The sequence below is a fragment of the Lynx rufus genome, unplaced genomic scaffold, assembly GCF_022079265.1.
Source record: "Lynx rufus isolate CCGP_SWC_20201006 ecotype Redwood Valley unplaced genomic scaffold, mLynRuf1.p SCAF_3, whole genome shotgun sequence".
NCBI classification, from domain to species: domain Eukaryota; kingdom Metazoa; phylum Chordata; class Mammalia; order Carnivora; family Felidae; genus Lynx; species Lynx rufus.
Window position 1 is genome coordinate 52980898 of NW_025814845.1, and position 25618 is coordinate 53006515.

At 34.7% G+C, this 25618-nt stretch overlaps 1 protein-coding gene across 3 annotated transcripts in view; it reads left to right on the forward strand.

The window, feature by feature from the left end:
- The window catches only part of YTHDC1 (YTH N6-methyladenosine RNA binding protein C1), a 36398-nt gene extending 13440 nt beyond the window's left edge, over positions 1-22958 (forward strand). For 2 of the 3 annotated variants that reach the window (XM_047090780.1, XM_047090779.1), the window contains exons 5-17: positions 2484-2573; positions 3045-3098; positions 3659-3753; positions 5491-5599; positions 5678-5795; positions 12249-12333; positions 13293-13459; positions 15982-16064; positions 17300-17336; positions 17409-17472; positions 17582-17644; positions 19247-19381; positions 21957-22958. In XM_047090780.1, coding sequence (XP_046946736.1) covers positions 2484-2573; positions 3045-3098; positions 3659-3753; positions 5491-5599; positions 5678-5795; positions 12249-12333; positions 13293-13459; positions 15982-16064; positions 17300-17336; positions 17409-17472; positions 17582-17644; positions 19247-19381; positions 21957-22181 — 1325 coding nt within the window. In that variant the 3' untranslated portion in view covers positions 22182-22958. The remainder of the gene's footprint in view (positions 1-2483; positions 2574-3044; positions 3099-3658; positions 3754-5490; positions 5600-5677; positions 5796-12248; positions 12334-13292; positions 13460-15981; positions 16065-17299; positions 17337-17408; positions 17473-17581; positions 17645-19246; positions 19382-21956) is intronic. The other variant, XM_047090781.1, reaches the window with a different exon arrangement.
- The last annotated feature ends 2660 nt before the right edge of the window (positions 22959-25618 follow it).

A 25618-nucleotide genomic window follows, 5' to 3' on the forward strand; every position in this document is an offset into this window, starting at 1 on the left:
TAAGACATTTCAAATTCAGTGGTAACCAATAGTTTCATGAACCTTGATACCAAAACTATTTATAGAAGAGATTTATTATTATAAAAGAGATACCTGGAATTCTTACTTTCCTTACTAAAGGGAACTATTGTCTTTGGAAGATCCCTTATGTGGGACATGTTTCAGAGACTGTATTATGGGCAGGAAGTTATTCTTTATCATGGAGTAGTTTCTCATCATAATGTGTGAAAGAAAAATGGGGGTGGATTTGGAACTCCCTAATTAGGAGATGTCTATTTTTAAACATGGGGGATCACAGTTTAGTTTCTGTGTCATGAATTTTCTAGATTCTAGTTTATTTTACCTTATTTTTTTCTCAGAATCTTTGGTAACTTCTTTATAAAAGTGACATTTGGTGGTCATTAAAGGTTTATTAGATGACTTTCATTGTTCTTTTGATCTGAAAATAGTAGTTGGAAGAGGCAATCATAAACTCTTAAGAGCAGTAGGAGTTATTTCTAATGGTATTTATTTTAAAAGTTTAGAAGCTTTCTCTTAAAAAAAAGTAACAGTTGGGCAGGGTCTTAACTCTGCTTCTCTTTTTTCTTTTTTCCTGTATCATGTTAGTGAGATTGAACCATAAAGTATTGTTTTTAAGCAGCAGCAAGAGGTGTATTATCATTAGTGATCAGTTCATAATGCTTATTAGACTTCTACATATTCAAAGAGAAAAAAATGATAAAACATGCTAGACTTTTTAAATAAAAATTTAACAAGGTTTTACTTTTAATCTCTGTGAATTTCCTATTCATTGAGTCACCGAATTGGGTTTCTGCTGAGTGCCAGGCATTATGTAGGAATGTGTAGTCAGTGAACAAAACAGACATGTATGAGAGAGATTTAGGATTTGAACCTCCTGACTCATCTATTTGGGTGAGATTTTCAGCCATTTTATACTAAAAAGCTTCAGTCTGTTCAGTTGAAGTCTTCTAGTTTGCCCTGAGGGAAAAGGATTCTTAAAACTTTTGAAAGTTGGGTATCATTTAAAGCAGGCAAGCCTGGAAACAAATGCTTTTATCTATAGCTGGTTATTTGAGATACCATTATGCCCCCGAGGGATGCTAGCTTTAAATGGGCTTGGCTTTGTAATTGTGCTTATATGTGCTGCTTTGCTCTTCTCTTTCAGCCCTCCAGTAGGAAAACCAGCCTCACTCACAAGCTTATTGTTATGTCTATTTGGAGAGGCCGCAGAACATAAAAAAAGGGAAAGATGCTTAAACTAAAAGAAAAGGAATTTAGAATGTCTTTGGGATTTTCCATCTCCAGACTAGTTAGATCTGGAAGCCCCATTCAGTATTAAAATACTTTTTCTGTTTGCTGCTAAGAAGAGAGCTCAAGGCTTAAAGAGGACTTGCATTTGAACTAGGTTCTGCACCCAGAAACTGGGACCCTGGCCATGTTGCTTAACCACTCCTCTTTTCTGTTTCCTTTTCAATAAATGCGAATAATGGCTTTAAGTGTTGCGTGAGTTTGTTATGAGGATTAAGGAGATAATTTAGCTAAATCTTTTTAAGTAGGTAACTCTTTATAGTCATTCTATAATATAAAATTTTATGCGGGATCATTGATCATTTTTCTGTTTTTATACAAATAAATTCGTGCATTTTCTCTCCATATTTATTCCTTCTTATTTCCTAGCTGAAAAGTAAAAGAGCTTATAATGGTATAATTAAAATACCAATAAACAGAGACAGGAGAGCCTAATCCATTTTAGGTCTTTGTTTTTAAGCTTAATGAAGTTCCAAATTAAAATGGTTCTTAACTGACCGGTAATGTAAACTTTTTGGATCCACTGAAGATTCCTAGCTTTTTAGTAGAAATACATAGGCTATCAGTAAGATTTTAGGAATAAACTTTAAATTGAATTTGAAGAAAAGACCAGTAATCCAAGAAGGAAGTGGAAAAGAAGAATGAACTCGAAGACACATGAGCAAGCCGTGGCAACCAGAAAAGCAATCACCAACTTACTCTAGTGTATTATTATTAATTTTTTTTACAGTGAAAAGCTTTGGGTTCTAGGGCTCATCAGACACCTAAGAATCAGAGTTGGAATTGTAATGAAGAATGATAGTATATTTTTTAGAGAGAGACTTGGAACAGTGGTACCTGATATGTAGAAAGAAACAGTATATTTTACTGAAACAAAAGTTGTATTTGCAGATTTCCCCCCCTCTTGGAAAACTTTATTCAAAGGACTACCTTTATATATAGGATAAGTCATTCTCAGTTATGGCCATGTGTTTTTAATTTAAGTTGGTGGGAGAAACATGTTTCTGTGTTTGAACAATACCTTTGAAATGGAACACCTTCTGAGGAAATTGAGGGATCAGGGGAGAGATTAACAATGACTATTAGAGATTGTGCAGAAACCAGGCACGTGATACGTTCTTGTTTGAGTACCTGTCTTGTAATGTTTTTAAAAATCTCATTTGAATTCTTTTTAGATGAGAAAAAGAAGGAAAGGAAGAGAGCTAGAGGCATCTCTCCAATTGTTTTTGATAGAAGTGGAAGCTCTGCATCAGAGTCCTATGCAGGTATCCTCATTTTACTTTCATTTGTGGTCATATCTGACTGATTCTGATGTAATTTGCTGTAGAAAGTGTGGAGGCTGTAGTTTAGTGTGAACTTGTTGATGTTCATTAGTATTGATTTTTGGCATGTTCAGTGTAATAATTCTAGAGAAAACTAAGCTTTTTCTTATTATTTTAATCCTGTTCTGTTACTGCTTAAGTGGAATTTCACTTTTTTTTTTTTTCTTGGAAGATGATGATTCAGTGACTAGTTTTCTGAGTGGGAAACTGTTCAAATATACATTATTTTTAAAAAATTCAAACAACCCAAAAAACAAAACACTCGTACACATTGAGAAGTATTTTTTTGTGTGTGTGGGTGCGCCAGGAAGAATAATTTGTCTTGAATGAGAACTTTATGTGACAAGACTGTAGAAATTTTGTCTTATCTCTATTAAAGCTCAATCTGAACAAATGTACTTTGGCTAAATACAGGTTCAGAAAAGAAGCATGAGAAATTATCATCTTCCGTTCGTGCTGTCCGAAAAGGTATCATTTAAATTTGAAATTGTTTTCATTGCATGCTGCATAAAGTCATTATTTTGCCTTATTAGTTCTCCATTAATAGTTGGTTTTAATGTAGTAATGTTCTGATATATTGCATTAAAGAAAAAATTAATGATGTAGTTTTACATAGAGACAGCTCCACATTTACTTCTTACTGCATACCTTTTAGAACAGTAACAAAAATCTCAGGATATTTTATGGTTTTGGACACCGTGGATAGTATATATGTTTTTAATAGCATAATCGTCTATTTAAATGAATGATTTTGGAAAAGAAATCTATAAAATTTGTAGCCATTTTCATACTTAAATATGAATCTGATATATCGGAACATCACTAGATTAGGTTTAACTTCTTACAGAATGCTGGTGTCTTTTCTTAGCTTTGCTCTATTATGTGTTGTGGCTTAGCTTTCCAGGTTGAATGGGTGATTATGAATTTTAAAAGTTTAGCTGGGTTGTAGAGGGCTAATTTCAGTTAGTACAGCTTACATGTCTGTGATAATGGCTTCTGGTTAATCAGTTTGGGTTTCTTTTTTTCAGATCAAACCAGTAAACTCAAATATGTCCTACAGGATGCAAGATTTTTTCTCATAAAGAGTAACAACCATGAGAATGTGTCTCTTGCCAAAGCTAAGGTATTAGCATCAGTTCTGTTGAAACTATCCCAGTCTTGAAAATTTTAAGTGTGAAGGTAGACTTGAGTATCTTGAGTGGTATACTGTGATTTTCATTAGAGCTTTAGAGATCCACAGCCCACTTGCCACTTAAGGTCTGCTTTGTGGCCATGTAAGCGACCTAATAGTAATTTGAGTTTTCTTTTCAGTCTTGAAGGTGATTTTAGAAGTCAGAATATTTGATATTGAAGAATTATGTATGTTTTATATTTCGTACTGTAAAAGAGTATTTTTTTGGATTTTTGTGTTTCTGTTTTCAAATGCTAACTTACTGAAGTAACGTTTTAAAAGTTTCTACAACCATTTTTTGTTTTATATTGATGCTGTTTTTACACCTTGATGTTGTTGAAGAGAAATCATTCTTTTATGGGGAGTTTCTTTTATTTTTAGAAGTGACATCACTTGGACTTATTTTATTTATTTATTTTATATCACTTGGATTTAGAAGAAAAGAGAAAGAGTTAGCTAAAAGGCCCACCCAAGCAAGGCTTTACAAAAAGGATATGTCCAGTTGCTGTTAGGATGTTGTAAGATATGAATTTTCTTTTAAATTTTTTTTTTTTTTAATTTTTTTTTTTCAACGTTTATTTATTTTTTGGGACAGAGAGAGACAGAGCATGAACGGGGGAGGGGCAGAGAGAGAGGGAGACACAGAATCGGAAACAGGCTCCAGGCTCTGAGCCATCAGCCCAGAGCCTGACGCGGGGCTCGAACTCACGGACCGTGAGATCGTGACCTGGCTGAAGTCGGACGCTTAACCGACTGCACCACCCAGGCGCCCCTGAATTTTCTTTTAAAATACCTATATTTGTTACACCGTTACAAAATTTTCCTTTTCTTGATTTAAAATGAATCATTATAGCCTCTACTGATTTTTAGAAAATTAATAATTTTTCAAACCATATTTTGTCAGTATTACTGTCTTATATTTGTCATTATCCATCAAACTAGATGGAATAATATACCAAATAGCTATCCCGTGGAAGTTTATTCTGTTTCTCTGCTAGAGTGAATTTAGGCAGAAGTAATTAAGCACTTAGTGTGAATGAGATCTAGTTGTAAGACTAGACTGACTGAATTAGAGCTTCTGCCTTACCTTACCATGCTATTTCTTTTGATCTTTTCACGAATAAGTAATAGATTACAATGCTTTAGAAATTAGTAGCTTTGTTCTTGCTCTGTGTACGATGGAGGCTTTTTTTAGTCAAACTATTAATGTCTAAAAATTTGAACTTAAATAGGAAAAATGAGAAATGCTAGAAACCAGACAGAAATTTTCCACTTATAATTTACCAATATAGTATTTTTAATTATTTTGATTAAGCAGTTTAAGGAGAAAAATGTACATGCTGTGATTCACCTTCAAACATGTTTTTACCCACAGTAAATCGTTGTGATAATAAAATAATTCTAGGTGATTGTTTCTATTATGTAGAATTCTATCTCATAAGATTTGACATCCTTCCCCCAAAATCTTTAATGATTTTGTTAAGGTTGGGAATTTTCTCCATATTTTTCTTGAGTTTATAATAAATTAGCACATTATTTTGACAGCTGATAAGTAAGACCTTTCTTAATTATAGCTTACTTAAATTTAAAATACAACAGTATCAGTAGCCTTGGTCTTTTGCAGATACAATTGCAGTGGTGAAAGATTTGCATTAATTTCAGTCTGTGATCTTTATGTTATTTGTGTAGGGTGTTTGGTCCACACTGCCAGTAAATGAGAAGAAATTAAATGCTGCATTCAGATCTGCAAGGAGTGTTATCTTAATATTTTCTGTCAGAGAGAGTGGAAAATTTCAAGGTAAGGATAAAAATAATTTGGATATATAAAAACATCATTTATATTAGGCACCTATTTATTGTGATTTGATCCCCTTAGGATTTGCAAGACTTTCTTCAGAGTCACATCATGGAGGATCTCCTATACATTGGGTGCTTCCAGCAGGAATGAATGCTAAAATGTTGGGAGGAGTTTTTAAAATTGACTGGATTTGCAGGTAAATTATACATTCTAGTGTAGATAGTTAAATCTGCACTAAATGGCTGCCAATTGGGACTAATGTTAAAACTCCACAGTTTTTTAGCTTTCATTTATTCTCTCTGATGATTACACTCTTTTTTCGGACTCATTCCTAGGCTGATTTGGATCCAAAAAAATTAACAGTGTTAAAGTAAAGTTAAACATCAATGCGTTTTGCTTATCTTGTTCACTGTCTTTATATATCCTATAGGATGTAAAGGCAAAGGTTTATGTAGTCAGGAGTTTTATGTAGTTTATTTGTACTCTGTATTAGTAATATAGCAGTAAGTTTGTCATGAATTAGACAATTGCTTGGAATGTTACCTGGATAGATCTATGTGATTTTAGTGATTTAACGTGTCATTTAGTAACTGGTATAGGAAAATAGCCACTGTTTAACTTGGCTCATATTTTGGAGGTAACTAATTTAGTTGTGAACAAGTACTTTTTCTTAAGGAAATAGCAAAACATGTTTAGTTGGTATTATATTTTGAAAATGGTAATTAAGATTTAAATATGTTTATTAGAAATAACTGAGTTATTACAACTATTGTTATGTTCTTACTGAATATGCATTGTTAGAAAGTGATAAAAGAAGTAAATTTAGGTGATACAAACTTTAACCCTTCATGAAATGGACACTCTCCTGTGGAGAGCTGCAAAATGGGGCAGAAGGCAGAAAGCTTTTAATTTTTTTTTAATGTTTATTTTTGAGAGAGAGGCAGAGTGCAAGCAGAGGAGGGGCAGAGAGAGGGAGAAATATAGAATCTGAAGCAGGCTCCAGGCTCTGAGCTGTCAGCAGAGAGCCCCATGCAGAGCTCAGACTGAAGAATCTTGAGATCATGCATGACTTGAGCCAAAGTGGGACACTTAACTGAGCCACCCAGGCATCCCAGAAAGCTTTTATAGGATAAAGAACAAGAGAGAGACAAATAGAAAATGTCTTACTAGCTAGGGCTACGTTGTCAACCTCATTTGGGGTGAGAAAGCCCAGACTCAAGGTGGCTTGGTGTTTGGGGATTGGCTGATTGGATATACTGCATTTCTGGTCAAGCTGAGCACATACAGGGACACAAAAGTTAGACCTAAGCTTCTGTTTGCTGACATGACACATCCAGCAGGAGCGGCTACATCTTGGGCCTAGAAAGTTATTTTAACATAAAAAACTAAGTATTTGAGTGAACTTTATATGGCATGTACACATCTATTGCCTATAAAATTAATTTCAGTAAAAAAATATTACTTGAAACAGACCATATGTATTTTTTATAAGTTGAAATTAGCTTAGGTGTCGGATTTTGATGAGGATGGAAGAATTGGATAAGAGTGAAAAATGCTATTCATATCTGGTCTGGAAGGCAGACTAGGAAGAGCATGGAAACACAAGCAGAAGCCATGGGGCTTAGGAGATGGTAAAGCGGTGGGGGGGGAGGGGAAGGTATGTGAGTGGGGTAGGGAGTCCTTTTTTTTTTTTTTTTTTTTTAATGAAACAGATGATAAAAGATAGAGATGAACAGTAATGTGGGCCAGCCAAAGGAGTTAAACTTTTATGTATGGGAAAGTAAAGAACTGTGAACATACATAAGCAATAATACAGTGAAAATAGTATATTAGGTTGATTGTTGATAGAGTAGCAAAACTGCATAAAAATATATCATCATTACTTCTCATCCCATCATTACTTTCTATAGGGAAAAATTGGAAGCAATCTAAATTCTTCCATATAGGAAACTGGTTAAGTGAATTATGGTTTGTCGCTTAAATGTAATACACAGAAGTAATTATCCATGTGACAACATGGAAAAAACAAATGAAAAATTGCATAATTATAATGTTGGAATGCAGTGTTAGGTTGGTGAGGGTGTCGGTGATAATTCCCCTACTCCATTACACCCTGGATTTTTAAATAAAAATTTATGGCTCTTTAGAAATTAAGGTTATAATTAAGTTATACTTCTATTATAATCAAATTAAGATTATAAAATTTAAAGATCTGGTGGCAGTTTTTTGGGAAAACAAGGTGCTTGCTATTTCTTAGCAGAGATAATAGACTTATTTATTTGGATGTCTGTAACTGTATAAAAACCAAAGAAGTTTGTAAGTCTGTGGTTTTATGACTAGCAACATTATTGGTGTTACTGGAAAGTATTTGGAGATAATGTTGTCTTAGGATTAGTAGACAAAATAATTACCCATTTTAAATTGGTTGCAGCTAATTTTGTTTTGAATGTTACTTGTTCTATTAACCTTCATTTCCCAATTCTTGATAAGGAAATTTGTTTTTTAATTTCAGAAGGTGAGCTTAATTTATTCACGTATTGTCTTCCTCACTGACTTATTGGCTATTTTACCAACTTGTTTGATATGTGTTCACTAACAAGAGGTACAAACCCAAAATACTAACGTTTTGTACAGAATTTTGGGTAGTAAAGTTTCTTTATTGTTCTTAAGTTTATGTTGACCTGGAAAGAATTTTCTTTTTCTTTTTTCTTATTCCTTTTCTTTTCTCTTTTTCTTTTTCTTTTTCTCTTTCTTTCTCTTTTTCTTTTTGAGAGCATGTGTGCAGGAGGGGCAGAGGGAGAGTGAGAGAGAGAATCTTAAGCAGACACCATGCCCAGCACAGAGCCCCATGTGGGGCTTGATCTCATGACAGTGAGATTATGACCTGAGCCAAAATCAAGAGTTGCATACTTAACCGCCTGAGCCACCCAGGTGCTCCAAGAATATTCTTTTCTTTTTTTTTTTTTTCATGTTTATTTATTGAGAGAGAGGGAGAAAGCGAGCGAGTGTGCACCAGTGGGAGGAGGGGCAAAGGGAAAGGGAGAGAGAGACTCTTAAGCAGGTTCCATGCCAATGCAGATGCTGATGCAGGGCTCGTTCCCACAAACCATGAGATCATGCATGACCTGAGCTGGATTCAAGAGTCAGACACTTAACTGACTAAACCACCCACGTACCTCAAGAATGTACCTCAAGAATATTCTTTTTTTTCCTCTTTATTGAGGATTTATTTATTTATTTATTTATTTATTTATTTAAATATATGAAATTTATTGTCAAATTGGTTTCCATACAACACCCAGTGCTCATCCCAAAAGATGCCCTCTTCAGTACCCATCATCCACCCCCCATCAGCCCTCAGTTTGTTCTCATTTTTTAAGAGTCTCTTATGCTTTGGCTCTCTCCCACTCTAACCTCTCTCTTTTTTTTTTTTTTCCCTTCCCCTCCCCCATCGGTTCTTGTTAAGTTTCTCAGGATCCACATAAAAGTGAAAACATATGGTATCTGTCTTTCTCTATATGACTTATTTCACTTAGCATAACCCTCTTCAGTTCCATCCACGTTGCTACAAAAGGCCATATTTCATTCTTTCTCATTGCCACGTAGTACTCCATTGTGTATATAAACCACAATTTCTGTATCCATTCATCAGTTGATGGACATTTAGGCTCTTTCCATGATTTGGCTACTGTTGAGAGTGCTGCTATAAACATTGGGGTACAAGTGCCCCTATGCATCAGTACTCCTGTATCCTCAAGAATATTCTTAAAGAAAAACTACAACTTTAATTTTTAAAATACTCATCACTTAGTTCAAGAGTAGTTTTATAATGAGGAATTCTGAGGGGCATGTAATATTACGTTGGTATTTCCTTGGGTAAGTCTATTGTATTCTTAAGTTTTGTGTATAAAATGAGAATTACATTTGGTTCAGTTAAGAGGATCAAACTTTAAATATAAATGCTGAAGGCTTTCTATCAGTAATAGTAATTGTTATCAATATTTTTTCTCTTCAGATATGATAGTTTTGATAGACTTATTTAACCACCCTTTGGATTTAATAATAACTAGACTTAAGTTTATTTAGGTGTGGTCTCTCAACCACTTGTGTCAGTAGTATCTGATCGTTAAAATGCAGAATCTTAAGACACACCTCAAACCTCTTGAATTTCTGATGGCTCATGTATTTTGTAGGCACACTGAAGTTTAAGATCACATGGTGCGTGTTAGCAGATAGGAGAGGAGCCATAAAAAGTGACTTAAGTTATCACTGGGAATTACCTCTAAATAAGGCTATACTCTATAAAATGTCATTTGTCCAGAATTAGCATCTACTGATGCTATTTTATACTCACCCCTTCCATGTTCATTCCAATTAGCCCATTTTCTCTTTTCTTTTAGAATTTCTCCATTATTTCTTTTAACTTTAGTAGCCAAACCTCTATATAGTACATAAGAGCCTTTGTACAGTTGTATGTTCTTTTGTTAAATTTGTCCCACTTAACCAAACCCCTTAAATCAGCGAGTTACTTCCATGTTCTTTGGATTACTCACAATAAAGCTGGTCATCTGTAGTTGTCTTCATTACACATGTCAGTTTAAAAGGTAACTTTTAGGATGTTTATTCTATAACTACGATGACTGTGGTCCTGTAGTTTCTCTAAATACATTCTGAGTCCTATTTTGCTTAGGGCCTCATAGTTCTTGGTGATACTCTGGTAGGTATGTATTTGTCAACACACACAAAAAAATATCTGTAGAATCTAGTTAGAACCAATGCCATCAAGAAGCTTAATCCCAAGTGACTCAACCCAACTCAGTGTGTGGTTTTATGTTGGTCCTTCAGTATTTCATTGCTAATATTTAAATAACAGTGATAACTTTCTGCAGGAACAATTTATAACTTCCTGTATTGTGGTGGCTTGTAGGTTATTTATTCCTCTCCTGTAACTGTTTTTTAACCGGCAATTTAGAGGGAAAATCTAAGAAAGTATTAAAGTACAAAGAATTGTTACTAGAGATTTCCCTCTGGATACCCTAGGCTTTGGTATAGACGTGTTTCTTTTAACTTCTGAGAGCTGAAAAGTTAAAAAAAAAAAAAAAAGTGTGTGTATATATTTTGTATACATATAGGTATACATTCTTGAGCCACTTTTGGTGTGTGAAGTAAGATGTATATTATTACAGTAAGAATTCAAGCTTTTTAGTAATACCTAGTGGGTATTTCCATCATTCATAGCCCACTTCCCCCATATATTCACATGATCACCACCACAGAGCATGCCACTGTGTTAACTTTAGATACACTTTACTCTTCCCCAAAGTTTAAAGAAGTTATAAAATTTCAGCATCCTATATTCATCTTTAAGAAAATTGGTGTAAGAGTAGAACAAATGGCTATATAGCTTATCCACTAGACCAGGTTGTTTGTGTTTTTTCTTCTCCATTATACCTTTGCTCAAGCTCTCTCATTGCTTCAAACGTAACCTTTCCTTAGCTCTTTACATTTGGCTTTTCCTGGGTCACTTTTCTTTCAGGCATATTCCATATGCTACTTCTTCCAGGAAGCATTTTTTTATTATTTTCTTTCTCTCCAAAATAGATGTGACCAGCAAAACTTTCACGTGCTCGTTTATTCTTCTTTGATAGCTGTGGAAGAAATTTACGAATGCAAGCAGCTCTTTATCTTACTCATCTTTGTATGTCTTTGGGCTGAGCAGTTTCCTGTGTATTGTAGATACAATAAATAATTCTTTAACGCATTTATTTAATTTGGCATTACTTTGCACACACATAGATAAAGCCTTGTTAAGTGCTGTTAACTTGATTATTCCTTGATAATTAATAGGAATGAATTGCATTTAGCATTATGCTAGGTTGATAAAGAATATAAAAATACAGGCTGTCTCTTTTAAGTTGGTGAGACCATTTTGCTCTGTGGCTCAGAGTTTGGAGCCTGAGTTTCTTTAAGTTATATAAGTACTCACCTAAGTGGAGGGCATAATTCATATGTGCAGACATACGAATTTGTACGTATAAACATTTGTATTGTCAGGAGCCATTCCATGGGTGATAGGGAACTATTGTCTTCCTGAAAAGGAGAGGACATTGGAATCTGGGAGAGCAGTTCTGAACGAAGGATAGGGGACACTTACTTTCATTTGGTATTAACTATCTGATGAAGGTTCAGCTCTTTGTTGATTAGTTAATAAAAAATGTGGTTTGTTTACACAGAAACGAGCTAACTAAACATGTTATATGTCGTTCCATTTGCACACTATTAAAAACAGGTATGAAGTGTAGGTGGTGATACCATTGTTTATAAGCTGAAGAATTCAGCTCAGCCTCAGAGGAGGGAGAGAGAGAGCGCGTGAGAGCGAGCGAGCACGCGCTGGGGTTTAAACCCAAACTGTCTTGGTTTCCAAGCTCATGTTCTTACACACTGTATTATTTAGCTTATTTTTGAGAACACTGGAGAATGTGGAAAGAACCCTTCTCTTAAAGGTGCTCCCTCTCTGGGGAATGAATGCTTCTAGCCTAAGTAATTCTTTAAATTTTAGTCACGTTTAAATCAGGATTAACTGCTGAAGTAATATAAGGTCCCTAAAGGATTCTGCAAAAGAGTATAATTGGTATTACTTTGTATTTAGGCGTGAATTACCCTTCACTAAGTCAGCTCATCTCACCAATCCTTGGAATGAACATAAGCCAGTAAAGATTGGACGTGATGGACAGGTTTGTTGTCTTACTTGATTATTTAAAACACATACATTTAATCATTCCTTTTAGAGAATTTTATTGAAGGACATTTTTAAGCCATTTTTGAAAGAATTCGTGTGAAAGATTAAGGGAAAATATTCTTATTTGGAATTCACAATCACTGTGGTTTTGACCAATTAGTAAGACCTCCATAAATGTTGAAAGATAGGTAGCTTTATATGGTACTTAATACAATTGAAAGAAAAGTTTTTGATGAGAAATTCTGGTCCTGATTTTAAATTGTTTTTCATTATGTTATTTACTGCACTTTGTATAATTTTAGAAATGCCATTTAACATCTTTGCTGAAGTTTTCTAATCAGAAGGAAGCTATATGAAAAGTATATGTACCCAGGTTTTCAAGTCTGCAAATGAAATTATAAGTGTAGTGATTTAAACCTGAATCTTCTACGTGTAACTTTGAACCAGAAGCGGTGTGCTTTCATTACTCATAAATGAAATTGCTGGTGGTTGAAAATAAATCTTCATTTTAAAAAGCCATACATTAGTCTCCCTTTGTAGTTTTTGTAATGTAGTTTTTGTAATGTAGTTTTGTAATGTATTTTGGCATACTAACATGTTTTTCCTCCGCTGAGTTAAGGTAGATAACTTTGTCCTGATATTTTTGTATTTTGCACAAAGAAACATTCCTTTGTTTGCAGAGGATGATTGTCATAGAGTTTTAAGCAACTGCATTTGTGTATTTAACTTTGCAGATTATATACTTTTAGTTTTTACCCGTATATAAATACATAAAACACTTTTGAAAGGTTTTTTAAAACCTTTCAAGGAAGTTTATTGGAATCCTGTATGATCATCAGCTTTGAGAAGGAAGTCTTCAAGTCGGTTTTTGTTCTTGTACTTCAGGAAAATACAAGAAGTCTATTGAAAATTTCTCCTGTTTTCGTCTTGTAAATTACTACTTTCCTGTTCTAGGAAATTGAACTTGAATGTGGAACCCAGCTTTGTCTTCTATTTCCCCCCGATGAAAGTATTGACTTGTATCAGGTCATTCATAAAATGCGTCACAAGAGAAGAATGCATTCTCAGCCCCGATCAAGAGGACGTCCATCCCGTCGAGAACCAGTCCGGGATGTGGGAAGGTTAGAAACGTTCTTTGGACTGATAATAGGCACATGTATCAGAATAACATGATGGAGGAATGTGATTCGTCAAAAGTTTGTCCTGCGGTAAAGAAGAAAGAGAAAATCCTCAAATCAAGCTGCATGGACTAGTTTGTGGCTTCATTGAGGATTTCACATGGTCACCTTGGTCTCAGTCATTTTTCAAGAGGAAAATGGGGATCTTTCCTTATGCAGAAAAAAATTATTTGCTAAAGAGTGATAACCAGTTTAAATTAGATAGTTTTCTGATAATACAATGTATGCAATTGCAATGAGGTAGGCCTTTGTTGCTCAGAACAGGCTAGAAAGGAGGAAGAGAGAAGGAAGTCTTTATTTGCAAAAATTGTTAATATTTTGTAAAAAGCCTTTTCTTTCAGGTGTGTCTCTGGATAAGCCTTATCAGATATGGGACTTTTATAAAGGATCACTAATGTTTTTTCAGAAGATGACGCCTCATTTAGAGGATAAAATATTTTAAGTTATTTTGATATTCAAGAGGAGCATTATTGGGACTGTTTCAAATTTTATCACCGTGATGTGTTAACCCCATTGCCAAATATTCTCTAACATGTACCCAGTGAATTCACACATCTTGCTGAGCTTCTGAAAACAATAGGTTCTTTCCAAAGGGGATCAAGTGGCCCTGGGAGACCCGGCAACAAACCGAAAAGAAGGGCTGTTGCTGTGTCTGTTTACAACTTTTCCAGATGCTGGCAGTACCTGTGGACTTAAAATGTTTTTTAGAGGATCGTCATGGTTATTGATCACTACTTTATGAACTAAGCAGCATTTTCCAGGAAAAGGGGGTTTAACTTGTTACAGAATTGGAGAAGTCTTTGCAAAGGACTGATTTAAGCCCTTCTACCCAACACCTTCCCCTGTGTAGATTTGCATACAGCTAAATCTAAAATATTCTGCTAAAGACTGTTGGATGTATGGTTGATGGGATGAAACCTTTGGTTAAGTTTCCTTTTGGTGGAAACATCCTGTGGTAGGTACAGATAATCCAACAAGAGTCCCCATTTCTTTGAGCTTAAAAAGGACACTGTCAAGTAGGTAGGAGGACACCTGGCAGAGCCCCCTTACTTTTGGCCTTAAAGGACTGAACACCAAGATGTCTTTTGAAGTTTAAGCTAAGAGGTTTCCAGTGCAATACAATATATACAAGTGAAGTTTTTACCTCAGTTTTGCAATGGACTGCAAACTATACTTATTACACCACTACACCTTCTCTCAAGCCTGCCAGGGCCTCCATATATGTATGGCTTACAGCTTAAAGTCAGTAGTTGGACTACTATATGAACTGTTTCTATCATGTTTTATACCGGTCGTAAATGCACTCCCCAAACTACAAGAAAGCGGTATGTTTATTTTTTAAACCAGCTTTTAATTTTCTTAGTCTTATTTATTGTAGATGCAACTGTTTTTATTTTGTTGGGGAGGGCGGGGGCTTGGGGTAATTGCACTTTGCAGTTTGAGTGAACTTGTCTTGAAAAAGTTAATGAAAGCAGTTGATAACTCAAAGAAACAGCTGGAAAACTAGTGATGCCAGGTTATTATATAGACTTTTTATTTGACAGTAAGGGTAAAAAGATACATTTATTGCCAAAAAAAGTGGAATTCTTGTTTTTATTTTGTGTAGCTCTTTATTAAATGCTAAATAAAGTGAAGTGTACTTAATGATGTATTACATTAGCCATTGAGATTTATGGGAGACCATAAAGAGCAGCCCTCTGCAGACAGTAAAATTTCACTTTCTAAAGAATATATACTTTGAACTCGTTTTATGAACTCTGTTAAATTGCTCCATTACTTTCCAGTTTTATTTTAAGGCATTGTCTCTGGAAAAAATTCCCTTAGTTTTTAAATGTTATTAACTATAGAAATTAGTTTTTCCAAGTATTAAGATTATCAAAACTTTCCTGTAAAGTCACTTGGAATAAGTATCAAATTTTCTGTATGATCATGTGAAAAGCATAATTTTGTGCAAAGCAAAAGAAGCAAGAAATAATTAATTCTGTGTAGACGTCTTCTAAGATGGTATTAATAAGTTTGAATATATAGATTTTAGAGTTACCTATTGTGTAATGGTGATAGTTTTTTTTTTTCTTTGTTTTTTCACGTGAATGGAGACTTTATTTGGGAAAGTGTTTTGTTAAATTGGATGTTTACGTTAGTTTGAGAGCAGCTCATTTACTTTTGTTTAGAATACTAAAATGTGATTTACATATTTTGAGCAGACTGCTCTTTCCAAGTTTTTCATGATAGCATGAGATTATAGAGCATATCTACTTCCAGCAATACATTCAAGGATTGATTTATATAGTAATTAGAGGAATTAAAATTTAGAAATTTTAAGATTTGCTCACCAGAAATTAGGATGTTATTTTAAAGGAAATAATGGGCTATTCTTTGTACTTATTTCTGTCAGAAACTCTTGCATTGCTGTTTGTTCTCCCAGCAGTTTTTGGTTTAATTTCTAATGTGTCTAATTTGTGTAGGCGTCGACCAGAAGATTATGATATTCATAACAGCAGAAAGAAACCAAGGATTGACTATGCCCCTGAGTTTCACCAGAGACCAGGTTAATATTTTATAATCCTGCAGATATTTGACTTACAATTATGAAACAACAACAAAAACAACAACAACGACACAAAAACATTTATTTTAATCCTGTAGTTCTAAAAGTGAGAAAACTTTAGGACATGACTGCTTAAATCATAGGAAATTATCATTAGTTGTCACTTAAATTCTACTTCGTGAAGGTTATCTATTTTAGTGTGACTCATCATCATCTGTTAATTACCTGATGTTGCTAATTTACAATTATTTCACAAATGGAAACTGCACATGTGTTTAAAGATGATTAGGGAAAGCAGCCATCTTACACTTTATTATGTTTTTCATTTTCTATAATACTTAGTATTTCATGTGGTATATAGCTTTATTTGGAAACTGAAGTTATGCTATGTTTTTTTTAAATAAAAATCTTTCACATGTTTTTAGAGAGGAATGAGAAATATTTGGTTTATAATCTAGAAAGCAGCTTTCAGCTAGTCTTATCAGAATTTAAAAAGGCAGAGTTTAAGAGACGGTACTTATAATACACTTAACAAAAATTAGGCAATTTGGAAGTTGGTATTAGTGAACATTACAGCATTTTTTGGCTTGATAAACCTCATTCTTCTCCAAAATGGATATTCCTGAGAGTGAAATTAGTTTTTCCTCAGAAACATGAGCACTCAAATGTTTTTACATTTTAATTTGCTGAGTCCTTCCATCTTTTAAGATGGGGAGAAAGAATATTTCTTTTTTTGTCATGGTTCTTTCACTTAAAATGTATACATCTTCATTTTTGGGACTTGTTTTTCTCCCCCTTAAGTTTGCATTTTTAAAAACTGTCTGTGGTTGACTTAGCAGAGCTTGTGAATACCTAAGGTGGAAAGTAAACGTTTGTTTTTAAGGAAGTCCTATTACAGTGTCCTCAAGATAATTCCTCTGCCCTTACTTTTCTTATGGAGCAGAATGAAGAAATTTTCTATCTAGCGAGAATTGGGGTGTGGATTTAGAAGATTCATATGAAAACCTCTCTAGCAGTTTATAATTCTGTGGTATCAGTAAGTTATTAGTTACTTTCTAGATTATCTTGTAATCTAAGAAGAAAATCTGAAAATGGAATAATACAATAATAGCATCACTTAATAGCATCACTATATTTCATGGAAAGAATTGAAATGAGTGGTAAGGAAGGTTTAATTATAATGCCATAATAAAAAATATAAATTTGATTTACTAAAATGCTTGATGTTTGAACAGGGTATTTAAAGGATCCACGATACCAGGAAGTAGACAGGTAAGTTGGGTTCACTCTTGCTTAGTTTCAAATTACATTCTTAGAACTAGTTTATGAATTACCTGAATTTAGTTTCACAAATCTTATTCCCAACAGACGATTTTCAGGAGTTCGCCGAGATGTGTTTTTAAATGGGGTAAGCATTTCATTTTATACATTTAATGTTCATAAAACCAGGATCTGATTTATTTTATAGTTTTGGGTTTGATTTTTATTATTATTGACATTGCTATTTTTCATTTTAGTCCTACAATGATTATGTGAGGGAATTTCATAACATGGGACCACCACCACCTTGGCAAGGAATGGTTTGTATTTTTTTTTTTTTGCAAATTATTTCACTTCATTTGCAGTTTCATATATTTTGAATGCTTATTTGGAAGATGACTGTTACAGTTACCCATTAAATAAATTGTTGGAATCTATTTTTACAACTAAAAACTAGTGAGTAATTTGATTTGTGTTAGTAGTACAAGTTTAATTAGTAAGTGTTATAGTTTATTTTTGTAGTAGCTAGTACTGCAAACTGCCTGGGTTCAGATACCTTCCCTTCTTAACTCTGTGATCTTGGGCAAGTTTCATAATAGGTTTCTTTCTTTATCGGTAAAAGTCAGAGGGTATTTGTCCATTCTTTGGCTCATCAAATTAATGTACTCATTCTGTGCAAGGCACTCTGCGTTAGGCTTGGTTGGTAAATGAAATCGACATTGTGCCTGTCCTTTTGTGGCTTGAAATTTAATGAATATCAGTGTTTACTGTATGGGATTGTCAAAATAATTTATAAAATACATGTGAAGTTTAGTAAAGTGCTTGATCCCAACACTCATTAATTTTTTTTCTGGAAAATAAGGTTAATTAAATGCTGTTCATAACTATTAAATTCTTTTTCCTGTAAGAAAGCTGAATATTCTTCTTAAGAGTATCTTTTAAGGTATTGAGGATAGCTGAAGAATTAATTCCCAAGAAATAAAAAACTTAGAAGTTTAAATAGTTCTTATCTTTTTTTTTTAATGCTGCCTGTAATGTGGCTTCTTCATCTGACTTGTTGCACTTAAGGTACTGTGTACAAGATAGATGGATTAATAAGATTGCTTTCCTTAGATTCTGTGAAAATTTTTAAATGTCAAAATACTCTCTTGGCACTAACTAGGAAAGTAACCTTTGATTTGCTCTTACACATTTTATAATGGCATTTAAAAGTTCCTTAGGTTCTGGAGATTTTGTTTTTGTTTTGTTTTTTTTAAGGGTAGATGTTAAGATTAAGATGATTGATTCTAGATCCAGGATGCCTGATTATGGTGTCCAGCTCCACCTTTTTACTAGCAGTGTGATCTTAAGTTACTTAACCAGTTGTTGGTGCCTCCCTCAGTGCTTAGGACAGTGCCTGGCTCATTGTAAGCACTGATTAAGGGTTTACTGTGTTCTATTAGTATTTAAATGACACGACATGAAAGTGTAAACATATTAAATCTTCTTTTTTTAAGTTGGTGTATTTATTTTGAGAGAGAGGGAGAGAAGAGTGCACGGTGGGTGCATGGTGCGTGCACCAGCAGGGGAGGGGGAGAGAGAATCACAAGCAGGCTCCACACTGTGAGCATGGAACCCTGAGGCAGGGCTTGCACTGACGAACCGGGAGATCATGACCTGAGTGGAAATGAAGAGTCAGATGATTAACCGACTGAGCCATCCAGGAGCCCCAAACATGTTAAATCTTCAAGGATGTGTAATTAGTTTGTTATGCACATGTTTCCAACAAGCACAACAAGAGGGTATTCTGACAAACCCTAATTCTGTGGAAGTAAATGGGTAGTACAGATTATTAAGTTATTTGTTTGGATAGTGGAATTCTAAAAATGGTTTATTTACACGGATATTTGGTAGATGCTTATGGAAGTGGTTTCTTTTCTTAGGCTCCTTATCCTGGAATGGAACAACCTCCACACCATCCTTACTATCAGCACCATGCTCCACCTCCTCAAGCTCATCCCCCTTACTCAGGACATCACCCAGTACCACATGAAGCAAGATACAGAGATAAACGAGTAGTAAGTGCACGAGAAGGCAAAAGTGTGAAGGAACTACCTTGAATTCTGTAGATAATTTAAATGTGGGGATATTCTTACTCCATACTGTTTTGGAGTAATTCACAACTTGTTTTTATTAAGAATGGCTAATTCCTTTGGATTATTTAAATAGACTTATTTCTTTCACTGATCAAACAAACTGCTCAAGTGGAGGCAACTTCTACATATAACTCTTAGGTAATAGTGTCCTAGGGATATGGTGAATTAGATTTTCTTTCTGTACTGGGGTCTTCAGTTATAAATAATTGTGTAATTTTTATTGTAAATAGGCATTTTTAAGCTTTCTGTATATTCTGACTCAATTTTCATAGATTGGATGGTATGTATTAAGTTAGTTAACCGATCGTCTCTGGTCTTATTTAGTTACTTGTTTCTCTGATAAATTTTGTCAATTCACCTCCTCTCTCTGACTCTTAAGAGAATGCTAACAAATAACAAACATGTTAAGAAAGGCAGATGGATAATTTTCCTTTAGTAATTACTGGTTCTAATAATTTGATATGGTTGATATGAAAAGCATTTTTTGATCTCTTCAAAACAGTGAATGAAAGACAGTTCTAGTTTGAGATTTATGGGATTTTTTTTTCCATTATACTAGTTGGGTTGAGTTTGTTTATTAAATGGTTGATGTTCCTTTTTTTTTTTTTTTTTCCTTTCCCTAATGATACTTTCATTTTTTAAACTGAAATTGTCTCCTGGCACTTGTTAGCATAATTCCTTTGTATATAAGTTTGGTAGTCTTACGTAGTTAGGTTGTTAAAGTAGGATGTACAGTTTGGACACCTTCTTCAACCCTCTGTCATCCCCCCCCCCCCAACCAATTTGAGGTGATGAGTCTTTTGGCTGAGCCAAATAAACATTATCTTCCCACTTAGATGAAGAGCATGCATATTTGAGAGGGCCAGTCAGAGCAGTAGTGGCCTAGCCCGTTTTTGAGATAACTTTTTGTCTGTTATTTATTTTCTTATTCTCATAAAGACAGTAACTTTTCAAAATCAAATCCTATTAGGATCTTTAATATTCAGTGAAACAATCTGAGAATCCTAACTGACTAATAGATGTTAATAGTTTTTTTTTTCAGTAATACAGGAAAAAATATACGGCTTATGTATGATGAAAACTTAGTTGGCTAGATGGGTTGTGGTACTTTTTATAAATGATTACATAATTTTCAAAATAGGAGTTCTTTCTAAGATTCTTTTACGAAAAGGCATTATTGTCCTTTTAAGTTTTATGCATCTGTATGTAATTTTTTGGTTAGTGTATATATTTTATGCTAGTATAATATTCATGTATTCAAGGTATGTGAGGGTGGAATTGTGTTTATGAACACAATAATCTGAATATTTAAGCTGACTTTTGGAAAAAGACCAAGTTCAGTAAGTAAAGGTGAGTTGAGAACTAAGAGTAGAAAGCTAGAGCAGGGATTAAGCTTAGAAGTAGTCACAATGACACCTTGCACCTCACTTAGACAGTTGCTCATCTTTTTTATTTTTTATTTTAAAAAAAAAATTTTTTTTTTTTAACATTTATTTATTTTTGAGACAGAGAGAGACAGAGCATGAACGGGGGGAGGGCCAGAGAGAGAGGGAGATACAGAATCTGAAGCAGGCTCCAGGCTCTGAGCTGTCAGCACAGAGCCTGATGCAGGGCTCGAACTCACGGACCATGAGATCGTGACCTGAGCGAAGTTGGACGCTCAACCGACTGAGCCACCCAGGTGCCCCAGACAGTTGCTCATCTTACCCTCTCTTGTTCTCCCCAGACTTTCATGTATATTTAGATCTATGTGGAGTAGACCTCACAATCTTACTAAAGTACATATTTTCTTAAAATTTTTAAATAAAAATTTTTTTGTATTTTTTGAGAGAGAGCGAGCCGGAGAGGGGCAGAGGACTCCATACCCAGCATGGAGCCCGATGTGGCGCTCGATCCCACAACAGTGAGATCATGACCTGAGCTGAAATCAGGAGTCGGATGCTTAACCAACTGAGCCACCCAGATGTCCCTCTTCTCTTAAAAGTCTATCAAATTTCGAAACTTGCTTGTCATTAACAATGGTTTAGTTTGAAAGAAAATCTGGAATGTAACAACTCCTAGTTTTACCTTAAGAGGGCAGACTTGGTTCAGGTTGTAGAGTCAAAGGAGGAAAAAAAGTAGGGTTCACCTGTTGGAGAAAAACATGGATGATATTTAGCATAGTTGGCATCAGGCTTGCATCCGTGATAGTTGACCGTCATCACTAGGTGATTATTTTGGCTTAAATCTTAGTGAAAAGAATTGGCTAGAAAAGTCATTAGAGTTGTATAAGAAACTTCCTGAAGTGAGTTGTTGCAACAAGGTTTGAATAATCACTGTTGTGGGTGACTAGTTAGGTGTCACAATCTTTCTAAGCAGTGTCAAAATTACATTCTGTGAATTAATGCATTAGTACATTTCTGTAGATTGTTTCTCCATACTATACAGTAATTACAGTATGGGGACTCATAAGTTCCGTTTGATTTTTGACATACCTAATCCATTTCTTATTTTCTAGCATGATTATGACATGAGAGTGGATGATTTCCTTCGTCGCACACAAGCTGTTGTCAGTGGTCGGAGAAGTAGACCCCGTGAAAGAGATCGGGAGCGGGAGCGAGACCGCCCTAGAGATAACAGAAGAGACAGAGAACGAGATAGAGGACGTGATAGAGAGAGAGAAAGAGAGCGATTGTGTGACCGGGACAGAGACCGAGGGGAGAGAGGTCGATATAGAAGATAATGCGCTTTTGGAAGCACTGATTGTTTAAAGATAAAGAAAATCTTGTATTTTTTTTTTTTTGTGTGTGTTTACAAGTAGTAAATTTATTTTCAGCGGTCTACTTAAAGTTCATTGTGTAGAAGGGTTTATTATATCCCTTTTTGTTCCAAGCATGCAGTATAATACGAACTGGAAAAACTCAAATCCTCCAAAAATGCACAGTTGACAATTTGAGTTGACACTTTTATTAAAGGAGCAGAATGGAACAGTCCAAGAATGTAGATATTGATTCATTCTCCATAAATGTTCATCTACTTATAGTGTGTTCATCCTAGAGTTATTTTTTGTTTGTTTTCTTTTGGATCTTGATTGATGACTGCCATGATATTTTGCTTTGATGTGTTTCTAAATGTAGTTGCACACGGTTCAGTAAAAATAATGCTGCTATCAAGTATGCAAATATTGAAGTATGATGGTTTGACAGTATGGCAGTGTTGTAGCAGCCTCTTTGTTTCTCCCTTTCCCTCTTTTTTTAATCTTAAAAAGTCACTTTTTATTTTTCTTCGGTCTTCAATGATGAGAGCAATATTAAGAAGACATTGCTATCTAATTTTTAATCTTTTTAAATAAAAAAATTCCTATGTTCAGTAGCATGGTTGATGCTATCGTTAGCCTTCCCCTCCAACTGTATACATTGGCTTGGAATGTTCACAACTTATGTGTGTGGCAGCGGAAGATATTCCATATTCTACATTGCTACTGTTTTGTATAAAATAAATTGGTAAAGATTGACACTTACCTGTTGTACTTCATTTTTGTCTGGATGCCAGTTTGTGTTCTTATGAATTACTGGACATAAAATGATGCTTTATGTTTGGGTACTATAAGAACCCTGATTGCCACCCTCCCATTTTTTGCATATTTTAGCAGAAATGATTGATCTGGGCCAATTAATTTTAAAAGCCTACTTCTGTTTCTAATATAAGAACTGATGGTGTGTGATTGAGTTAGTATTTGATTAAGTATTTATTCATCTGATAACATTTTTGGATCTAGTCTGGTCGTAGGATTTTCTTATTTCAGGTTTTTCTGTTTTCATCTTTGATGAATAAATTATTTTACAGATGTTTTTCTGTTTAACTTTTAAAATACACTTTTGTAATTTAACTTCTTACAGTTACATACTTTAAATTAACCATCAATCCTTCCTAGTGGTAACAAGCTATATAAAACAGAGGGCCACACAAAACAGTGTATAAAAGCCTTTTTTGTATTTCAGCTTCTTGAGTTATACTTGAAATTTTGACTTTTATTAAGTTGAATTTTTCAGGCATTGGGATATTTAAATATTTGGCCACTTTTTTTTTCTTTTTTTACATAGTGTTGCATTTACTGTTGCACTGTGTACCAAATCATGATCACAGTTTTACAGAAACTTAATCTGTATTGGTCTAAAACGGGGAATGCAGGAATTTCACTCTTGAAAGATGTTTAAAGCTACCAGGATACTGCTTTTATGTTCACTGTATTATGTTCTCCCTGGCATTTGGAATGTTTTTTCCATGCATTCATAATTAGTAGTTTTATTTACCTGTTTCAGAAATAAAGCCTAAGGATTTATTTTAATTATGTGCAGTGTAGTAGAGAAGAAAGAACATTTAGCTGGGGTTTGGGGGGGGAGGTTAGGAAACCTGGGTTCTGGTTGCAGCATTGCCTTTAATTGGACTTATAACTGACATTTGTTGGTATTCATCAGTAAGATACAGAAGTTAATAGCTAATGGTTTTCTTCAAGTTTTAAACTGAAAATTTCTGGGGCGCCTGGGTGGCGCAGTCGGTTAAGCATCCGACTTCAGCCAGGTCACGATCTCGCGGTCCGTGAGTTCGAGCCCCGCGTTAGGCTCTGGGCTGATGGCTCAGAGCCTGGAGCCTGTTTCCGATTCTGTGTCTCCCTCTCTCTCTGCCCCTCGCCCGTTCATGCTCTGTCTCTCTCTGTCCCAAAAATAAATAAACGTTGAAAAAAAAAAATTTTAACTGAAAATTTCTAAGATTTAGAGGAATCACCAAAAATGTTATTTTAAGAAATAACCAGTTACGCAAAATTAGGTAATACTAAAGTCATTTTCCTGAAATAATAGTAATAAATTGTAAATCATCGAGTGCTTAGTATAAAAAGGCACTTTGTGCTTCTGTTACTTATTTCATCCTTCTGTAACATCTCACTTACTGTTTTTATAGATGGGGAGACAGGCCCAGAGAGATTAAACTTGCCCAAGAGTACAAAGGTAGCAGTTGATGGAGCAAATGTCCATCCATATTGTATCTAATTTGGTCTTTCCAAAGAAGTCACCTCATCTGTTTTGGAAAGAAAGAGAACATAAATTAATACATGTTTAAAACCAGGGTGCTAGGTTCTCCTAAGGATATTAAACATTTTCTTAAAGCTTTCTTACTATGGAGAAGTTATTCCTGGAGTGTGTAGTCACTTAGATGTTAACCTATGCTTTATAAGCTTGCTATCCAGTCAATTTATTTTAAAAAATTAACATTTATTGATTTTTTACTAATTATTAGGCATTCTGTATACTTACGTTAGCTCATTTAATCTTCACAAGAATTGATTTCTAATTTTTTTTTTTGTTTGGATGAAAAAACTGACAGGAACATAGTGTGAAAGATTGCTTTACAATTTTTCCCCTCTGCAAAGGAGTCATAATAGTAAATAGTTGAAGACATGATCGTTTTTCTTACTGGGAGAGGCATGGTTTCTTCTGTGTACTCTATGATGTTAATTCTAAAAATCTCTAATCAGTAACATATAACATAGGTTCAAGTAAAAGAAATTTCAGTTATTCAAAGTTTAAAAATCAGTCTGGGATTTTATTGGCTAGAGCAAAAGTTCAAGAGTGTGAATTCAGGTGTATCACTTCTCTTGGTTTTGCTTTCCCTCTATGCTTTATTCTTAGTCATAGTCTTTTTTTTTAAAAGTTTTTTAGTTTATTTTGGAAGACAGTACAAGTGGAGGAGGGACAGAGAGAGAGAGGGAGAGAGAGAATCCTATGCAGGCTCTGCCCTGTCAGCACAGAGCCTGACACAGGGCTTGAATTCATGAACTGTGAGATCATGACCTGAGCAGAAATCAAGAGTTGGGTGCTTAACTGACTGAGCCACCTAAGTGCCCCAGTCATAGTCTTAAGTGTTCTATAAATGTCCATCACCATCCCCAGGCTTCCATTATCCATATACTTCTCAATGTCAGAAAGAGAGCGATCAGTTTTCCACTATGTTTCTGTAGCATTTCCTCAAAAGGACTGAATAGCCATGCTAGTTTCATGGGGCCAGCTCTGACCTAATGTGTGTCCAGGGAAGTGGGGTTCTTTGACCAACCAGTGTGGGAGGCAAAAGAGGCAGGAGATGATAATGGTCAGCTCCAGAGGAATTCTGTCAGGAAGGATGGCT